Raw genomic sequence first — 8,111 nt, 5'->3', positions numbered from 1 at the left:
AAAAAGCTCGTTGTACGCGATAATACTGTACTCTTACTTTCTCATTCCCTTTTTAAATTTGGTATTTTAACACACTTATATTTTGTGTGTTTATTTGTTAAGGCGATAGCATAAAGGCTGGTTTCTTTGAGTTAAAGCAAATTGTACTTTTGGGATGTGTCTCATCCCTAAACAATAACGCTACCAGTTATTTTACTTCCGGTACAAAAGTTCTCTTCCGGTGATGACCTCAAATCACATGAGGAGCCGGTGACTCTGTCACGGGGCACTTCCCAGGATAGTTAATGCGAGATGGCCGGTATTCGGAGCGTCTTCCTTCTGTGGTCTGCAGCTTTGCTGGGCTTTATTGCATCAGTCGAATGCAGGGCACAAGGCTTGCAAAACATCGAGCATGATCATGACATCGAATCGTGGAAAACCCAGGGTTGGGTCCTCGACGGACGCGTTCCCTCACAGGCAACCCTCAAGCTCACTTTCGCGCTAAAGCAACGTAACCTTGCGGCGTTGGAAAAGCTGTTCTGGCAGGTTTCCGATCCGGACTCGCGATTTTACGGAAGGCATTGGAGTCTGGAACAACTGTCAAACTTGATTTCACCCAGCAAGAAAACCGAGTCGGTTATCAAGAAGTGGCTCCGAGCATCCGGCATCGTTTTTGAAAGATGCACGTCAGTAATTACTCGGGACTTTCTCACTTGCGAGATGCCAAGAGAGACGGCGGAAAATTTGCTTCCTGGAGCGACCTTTCATTATTTCCGCCACTCAAAGCTATCCAAACCGGTTATTAGATCCACGCATCATTACTCTGTGCCATTTAAGGTGGCCCAACACCTTGATTTCGTGGGTGGGGTTCTGAGGTTCCCTGCTGTTAACTGGGCTCCGGCAAAAGCTAAACGCGAAGATTTTGGTAGCAATGATGTTAAGGATGTTCTCCTTGGTGATGACATTGGTATTCATATTGGAGTCTACCCATCTGTCCTGCGTGACAGATACAATGTGTCTGACACTGTAGGTTCGCACCCAAACAACTCTCAGTGTATTGCACAGTTCCTTGAGCAGTTTTACAGTCCAACTGACCTGAAAGAGTTTTTCCTACTGTTTGGAGGTTCCTTCACTCACCTAGATAAGGTTGCAAAGGTGATTGGTCCAGACTCTGGGAGACCTGGTGTCGAAGCAAGCCTTGATACCCAGTACATCATGAGCCTTGGAGCAAATATTACAACTTGGTTTTGGAGCACTGGGGGGAGGCATGAGAAACAAGAGCCGTTCCTGGAGTGGCTGGTGGCTATTAGCAACAATTCCCAGGTCCCTTGGGTACACAGTGTTAGTTATGGTGACAACGAAGACTCGCTGTCTGCCGACTACATGAGGCGAATTAGTACAGAATTCCAGAAGGCGGGTGTCAGGGGATTAACCTTACTATTTGCTAGTGGTGATGATGGTGCTAATTGCATTGCCAACAAGAAGTTCCGTCCATCCTTCCCTGCTTCTTCACCATATGTAACTACTGTTGGTGGTACAGCATTCAACAACCCATTCACTATCTCAGGGGAGTATGGTTATGAGATAAGCGGTGGAGGCTTCAGTGATGTCTTCTCCCAACCTGCCTACCAGTCTGCTGTAGTTGAACATTATCTCAAGACAGGACCAAACATGCCGGCAGACAGCTTCTTCAATAAGTCAGGGAGAGCATACCCTGATGTTGCTGCCCTTTGCAACCATTTCTGGGTTGTCAACAACAAAATTCCTGTTCCTGGAATTCTTGGTACATCTGCATCAACGCCTACAGTTGCTGGCATTGTCTCTCTTCTTAATGATGTCCGTTTCCATAACAACAAGCCATCAATGGGATTCCTAAACCCCTTTATTTACAAGAATCCAAGTGTCTTCTATGATGTGACAACAGGCCATAATGAGGGTTGTGACCCAGGTGACAGGGGCTTTACCGCAAGCACTGGGTGGGACCCAGTTACAGGGTTTGGAAGTCCTAACTATCCTGCTTTAGCCAAGGCCATCCTGGAGTAGACCTACAATTTGCAGCAAAAAAGGAAGAACACTTCTCCTTTTTTGGAAATTTATACAATCTAAAACTTCATACCGATTTTCCTGTAAAAGGTGCATATCTCACATTTTTTTAAAAGTCTCATTAAAATAAATAATGTATTTTCTCTTTATAAACTCATTAAAATAATGTGCATTTGTTCATTCTTTAATTCGTATCTTTTTCACTGATCTCAAGAGTTTCTAAGGGGCAACTTGACAAATGGTTATACCATTTTTTTTAACAAGTAGTTAGGTAAGTCTATGGCTCGCAAACAGTAACTAAGGTTTGACATATCAGCTCAAAGCTCATGGGATTACTGGGCACATCCCCTCCCCAAATATTCTAAAAAAAATATTTTAAAAATTACCAGTAGGGTCAGTATTTGATTTGCAGTTTTATTTTTGTAAACAATAGTGCTCACATTTGTTTTTTCTATACTATCATAAACAAATCTAAAAATCAATAGCCATTCATTTAATGTCCCTTACAAAAAAAACTTTTTATCAGATGACTATCTCTTTTTGTATATGCATGGTTTAAGTTTGAGCCCTAAGAGCTCAGCACAGTCTGGCATCTTCCTCTTCACCTTCGTGAAATCCATTAGAATAAACATCTTGTTGGACTCATCCTGAAAAAGTGAAGATTAGTGTAGTTCTTGAAAAAATATGCTCCGCCAAAATTATTCCTCCCAACTCAGCCCTAGGAACTGCTATTGGAATTTGCTAACAAAGTGACTGGATAACACTTAAAGCTCTAAAAACCCAAAGGCTGCTTAGTAAATATACGTAAAGAAGGGGAACAGAAAAGAGAAAAAAAAAGCATATTAGATAAACCCATTCATATAAACTTTTTGCTTACCCTTGACTCTAATCTAAATCCAAGCTGACTGAGAGAATCCACAAATGCTTCAGGATCGACTCTACTGACCACCTCTGCAACTTTTAAAATCCCACTGCAAAAAAAATAAATAATTTTTTCAGTAGTGTAAGGCTATCCTTCCCTTGTGTCCATCAAAAAAAGGCTCACTTTCATAAAAAAAAAACATATTTTTTTAAGAATTAGAAAAAAATACACTTCAAAGGCCTGTACTCTGTAAAAATTGTCTCACCCTTTCTTTAGTACTCTGTGAGCTTCCAATAGATAGTTTTGTAAATCAGTCCCCATCAATGACAAACAAAAGATGGCAACATCAACACTACTGGAGTCAAGAGGTACCTAGAGCAAAAGTGCAGATTAAAGGACAAATTCTGATGAACCATAGGAACTGTTGAACAATTTTGAATGTTTGAGGTATAGTAAAAACAATGCAAGGAATATGGGACCAATACTGTATGTTATAGTTCAGTTAATTCTATCCAAAGTAGGTAAATTATCCAGACACTTGAAAACAGACAGCACAATTCACATGTATTTTTCAAATCACATGTTGTCTTTTAGACAGATTCCTGTTTTTAGTCTTCAATTTTCCAATACCTAGAAGATTTCCCTCTTCCTTCCTATGATATATGTATCACCTTACATTAGCCATGTTACATGCTGTCACAAGATCATTCTTTGCCACCAAATCAAAGGAATGCACCTTGTTAGGAACAGTTTGAGCTATAAGGGCATCACCACAACCAAAATCGGCAACAATCAGGGACACAGGCCTAGACAAGAAAGAATTTTAACATAATTTTACATCACACAAATGTACTATATACTGTACTTGATGGAAGTGGGTTCCCAATAATAGTATATTTTAATGCTCAGGTATGTACTGTCACACAAGAAATTGGCTGATTATACTGGAAAAGTAAAATGATGATATGCATGTAGTCTTGTGGCTTCTAGTTACACCAATCCCCCCTTCACCTTCAGCATGCCTATCAAAGGACTGAATGTTCACTTACATACCTAACATAACTGTATAGCAATCAAGAAAGTTTATACAATGATTTGGTGTTATTCACAGTATCATACCTTTCCAGTAGCCACTGAATAATCACATTGACTGGATTCACTGGCCAATGCTCAACTTGAGTTCTGAATCCTCTGTGGTAAACATCAAACAGTGCAGGCTCAGCTGAGAACATTGTCAATGCATGATCACCACTTGTTGTGTATAACTGCTCGTTTATCCAACGGAACCTTGATGACTCAAGTTTGCTTTTCATTTTCTCTCCAAGACTGGCCTTCTTTACAGGCTGTACAGGGGGTAAAGTATCATAATAAGAATTTGGACGAGTCAACACATCATCTTTGGTCAACTCTTTTGCTTGATTTTCATCTGTCTGGGCTTTTAATCCCTCCTCTTCATTGCTTGATTTCTTCTTCTTTTTTCTTGTCTTTTTATGACTTTGAGAATTGCCAGATTTCAATTCATATTCATCCTTCTTATAACTTTCTCCCTTGATCGCTTTTGGGGGCTTTTCACTCATGACTTGGTGTCCCATTTTAGTGTTTGATTCGTTGTCTCCTTGCTTTATACGCTTGTTGTTCTTTGTTTTTCCCAACCCAACAGCTTCCGAGTCAGCTTCTATGTTACTCAAAATGCTGTCACTATTGGCTAAGCTATCGGTGCCTAATGTCTTTTTACGCTTTGTATTACCTCTGTGTTTTCTCTTTTTTCTTGTATTTTCGGCTGACTCCTCTGATTTCTCCTTCGATTTGATCGCTGCAGCAGCTTCATTTTCATTAGCAGAAATTTCTCCAAAAAGCCCATAAATAAGATGATCCTGCTTCTGATCTGAGCCTCCCCAGTCGCCTGTTTCAAACATTTTCCTAGTAGAAAACAAATTGGGAATAATATTTAGGAATTTTCGGCTAATTCGAGCTTCGTTTGCCCCTTGAAGTAAATACCCGTGTTTTGTCCGCCATTTTGAATTATCTTCAACACAGGCAGCCCGCAACGGTAAAGTAAACAGCGTCGGAAATTTTTAACAAAAATCTTGTAAAAGATGTGTTGCGACTTATGTTAGAGTTGTTAGAATTATGTTTTTACGACAAAGCTCAAAACCCTCCCTAGTTGTGTCAATTACATAAAATACATTCAGTTTAGGGTGCACGGACTCCCTGTGGTACTAGAAGGGATTTAGCGTCGGATCGAGGCTAGTCCTTCCTCTTTTGCTTCTCCATCGGCGAACAACATGGCCGTGGGAAAAAACAAGCGCCTGACTAAGGGAAAGAAAGGCGTTAAGAAGAAGATGTAAGGCTTTATTCGTCGTTAAATACACATATTTACATACTTTTACTCTCATTCGACGCTTTCCTTATGTGTTCTTGCTCTGATGGTGGAATTTGGGGCTCGATTGAAACGGATTCAAGTTGAGGGTCTCGTTCGAACCATGATCCCAAGTCGTAATACATGCTGCTTCTCTTGAAAGTTTTTCAGTTCTAATTCTCATAATGGCGCTGCATGTATTCCTATTCACACCTCTGGAGATTTGATAGCTAAGTGGAGTTAATTTGTTGCTTTTTAGCGTCGACCCTTTTACTAAGAAGGACTGGTATGATGTGAAGGCTCCGTCGATGTTCAACATCCGTCAGATTGGCAAGACTGTAGTCACCAGGACTGCTGGAACAAGTAAGAAATACTACCTCTAGCCTATGGTTTCGCGTTAACATATTGTACGTCTCTTCGTGTCATATATATAGCATTTTTTTCATATTTGCCTTTGCCCCATGCAGGAATTGCGACTTGTAAAATAATAAAAAACTTCGTAAAATAAAAAAATAAATACAATATATATCAAATAGATAATAAAGAGATAAAATAAAAAGTAAAAAAATTACTTATGATACATAACTAAGATTTAAAAAAAAAATCTTCAAGTTTCAAACAAAGCATTTTGCCAGTGTAATATGGATATATACATATATATTTTTACTTTTATTAACATTCTCAAATAATGGGTCCTTCCTTATAATATTGATTTATCTTTACATGTTTCAAATGAGTTATTAATTGTTATAAGTCATTTGCTACCCTGCTGACAGGTTTTTACCTGGTTAAATAAAAGGACCGTTATGGCTAGCTATTCTTGTTTTTTATGGCACAATTGACTGTACAACTTTGCAACAACAAGGATAATAATGCAAAACGCTCATGACATGTCAGAACAACACTCATGCAAACAATCATACTTAGTGTGTTGGCAGAAGTTGGATAAAAAATACAACTATTTGTGCCCATCCATTTCCATAAAAAAAATTTTTATGCTTCTAACAAGCCCGTTTTGTGTTTGTTTTGAATGTTTGTACTATTATCTTTTTCTGCCAATTGTAAACAACAAATTCTCAACAAAACATGCATGTTTGAAACAAACTAATGCAAAGAAATGTCCTTGTTTAATGTAAGGATGCAAAGGTAATGGTAGTATTATGGTAAGCAGAGAGTGCAACAACAAAGAATGTTTGCTGCTTGCACTGAAATGTAGACTCTAAGAAAAATAACAACTTTTTTGCAGAGATTGCCTCTGATGGCCTGAAGGGACGTGTCTTTGAGGTCTCCCTGGCTGATCTCCAGAACGATGAGATTGCATTCAGAAAGTTCAAGCTCATGTGTGAGGAGGTGCAAGGACGTAACTGCCTCACCAACTTCCATGGCATGAACATGACCACTGACAAGCTGAGATCGCTTGTGAAGAAATGGCAGGTAATGACTATAGTACAAACACTTTGTCTATGCACTGCTTCAGTATTTGACATTTCTTTTACTCTATTACTAACAATTTCTTATCCTGCACACCTAATCTGTCTTTTAGTGTTTTTTGTTTTGTTCTTTTGTAACCTAGAGAAAACACTTTGTGGTTAGTGCAGTCTAATGTCTTTGTTTGTGTGTGTTTTTAACCTTTGCCCTAGCCGACTTTCACACAAATGGGCACCCTCAGTAATTGTCTTATTATAAGAGTTAAGGAACTGTCTTACATTAGACTTATGAAACACAATCAATTTGTTGTTGTAGACCCTTATTGAGGCAGCTGTTGATGTCAAGACCACAGATGGGTATCTCTTGCGTATGTTCTGCATTGGGTTCACCAAGAGAAGACAGAATCAGATCAAGAAGACGGCCTACGCCAAGCACACCCAGATCAAGGCCATCCGCAAGAAGATGGTGGACATCATCACCCGTGAAGTCAGCACCAATGACTTAAAGGAAGTCGTCAACAAACTGTGAGTGCTGTCTGCTTATTCCCCCTTGAATTTAGTAACTAAATGGGGAGACCGAAAATGTCACTACATTCTTCTTAAACCAGATGTCTCAGGTTTTTAATCTTCACTTGGATTTCACAGATTTTCCTCTCTTTTATTTCAGGATCCCAGACAGCATTGGTAAAGACATTGAGAAGTCCTGCCAGTCCATCTATCCTCTCCATGATGTGCACATCCGCAAGGTCAAGGTTCTCAAGAAACCCAAGTTCGACAGTGAGTAAAACTGATCTGTTAGACTTAGAAACAGCTACTGTAGATACTCTGCTCCTTCCAAGAAAGCATCTTAGTCCCCAGAAAAGTAATATTCCTTTTTACAGTTGCTTGTTTCATCTTCCAAGGTAATCATGCTCTTGTATAAAAGTGAGGTGTCTATTGACATAATTACTCTTAACCATTAACATGCCCCTACCACAGGACAGAAAGATGGATTTTATGATACTCAATTATACAGTATCTCTATTTTTATACAGTATCTTTATTTTCGGTGCTTGCAAACAAAACTCATAATTAATTTTGTTGTATAAGTGAGCGTTACTTTGCAGAATACCCTAAATATCAGTATGTAAATGCCAGCAAGATTATTGGTAAGACTGATTTGACTTTGTTTTTATTTCTAGTCGGCAAGCTGATGGAGATGCATGGGGAAGCTTCCTCTCACGCCACGACCACCACCACAGATGAGACGGGAACCAAGATTGACAGGGAGGGATTTGAGCCCCCAATCCAGGATACAGTTTGAATGTCTAATGTGAAATAAATTACCAGTCCATCTTGCTGTCGTTTTTTGTTGTTGTTTGAGTCTCGCCATCGCATCACCTGATCACTCTGGTGTCAAATATGCAAACATCTGCGTGGTTGTTTAGAATGCAACACGATA

General features: G+C 39.3%; 3 protein-coding genes across 4 annotated transcripts; 2 read left to right on the top strand and 1 right to left on the bottom strand.

Moving 5' to 3' along the window:
- The first annotated feature begins 248 nt into the window (after positions 1–248).
- Positions 249–2,210, top strand: LOC5513561 (tripeptidyl-peptidase 1). Its single transcript, XM_001633798.3, has one exon. It carries the CDS (start codon positions 292–294, stop codon positions 2,020–2,022), a length of 1,731 nt encoding a protein of 576 aa, XP_001633848.1. The 5' UTR covers positions 249–291; the 3' UTR covers positions 2,023–2,210.
- A 212-nt stretch (positions 2,211–2,422) lies between these two features.
- On the bottom strand, positions 2,423–4,974 carry LOC5513597 (ribosomal RNA-processing protein 8). 2 transcript variants are annotated; one of them, XM_032383124.2, is made up of 5 exons: positions 4,004–4,974; positions 3,621–3,690; positions 3,150–3,256; positions 2,900–2,993; positions 2,423–2,669 (listed from the first exon to the last, which is right to left on the bottom strand). In XM_032383124.2, the coding sequence occupies exons 1-5, from the start codon at positions 4,798–4,800 to the stop codon at positions 2,553–2,555; spliced, it is 1,185 nt and encodes a 394-aa protein (XP_032239015.1). In that variant the 5' UTR covers positions 4,801–4,974; the 3' UTR covers positions 2,423–2,552. The 2 variants fall into 2 exon arrangements, with proteins under 2 accessions (XP_032239015.1, XP_001633800.2); XM_001633750.3 differs by having other exon boundaries at positions 3,561–3,690; positions 4,004–4,967.
- A 127-nt stretch (positions 4,975–5,101) lies between these two features.
- On the top strand, positions 5,102–8,007 carry LOC5513560 (40S ribosomal protein S3a). The gene is made up of 6 exons (XM_001633797.3): positions 5,102–5,228; positions 5,503–5,606; positions 6,490–6,677; positions 6,987–7,195; positions 7,338–7,447; positions 7,852–8,007. The coding sequence occupies exons 1-6, from the start codon at positions 5,170–5,172 to the stop codon at positions 7,971–7,973; spliced, it is 792 nt and encodes a 263-aa protein (XP_001633847.1). The 5' UTR covers positions 5,102–5,169; the 3' UTR covers positions 7,974–8,007.
- Positions 8,008–8,111: the final 104 nt, after the last annotated feature.

The sequence above is a fragment of the Nematostella vectensis genome, chromosome 10 (genome assembly GCF_932526225.1).
Source record: "Nematostella vectensis chromosome 10, jaNemVect1.1, whole genome shotgun sequence".
Lineage (NCBI taxonomy): Eukaryota > Metazoa > Cnidaria > Anthozoa > Actiniaria > Edwardsiidae > Nematostella > Nematostella vectensis.
The sequence above is the reverse complement of the archived record's forward strand: the minus strand, read 5'-3'. Positions and strand labels throughout refer to the sequence as shown.

Excerpts from the sequence above, each read along its gene's own strand:
- LOC5513560 (XM_001633797.3), top strand. The coding sequence starts at position 5,170 with ATGGCCGTGGGAAAAAACAAGCGCCTGACTAAGGGAAAGAAAGGCGTT. Across the intron at positions 5,607-6,489 it reads CACCAGGACTGCTGGAACAA|AGATTGCCTCTGATGGCCTG; the intron begins GTAAGAAATACT and ends ACTTTTTTGCAG. Across the intron at positions 6,678-6,986 it reads CGCTTGTGAAGAAATGGCAG|ACCCTTATTGAGGCAGCTGT; the intron begins GTAATGACTATA and ends TTGTTGTTGTAG.
- LOC5513561 (XM_001633798.3), top strand. The coding sequence starts at position 292 with ATGGCCGGTATTCGGAGCGTCTTCCTTCTGTGGTCTGCAGCTTTGCTG.
- LOC5513597 (XM_001633750.3), bottom strand. The coding sequence starts at position 4,800 with ATGTTTGAAACAGGCGACTGGGGAGGCTCAGATCAGAAGCAGGATCAT. Across the intron at positions 3,257-3,560 it reads CAGCATGTAACATGGCTAAT|GTACCTCTTGACTCCAGTAG; the intron begins GTAAGGTGATAC and ends CTTTTGCTCTAG. Across the intron at positions 2,670-2,899 it reads GATTTAGATTAGAGTCAAGG|GATGAGTCCAACAAGATGTT; the intron begins GTAAGCAAAAAG and ends TCACTTTTTCAG.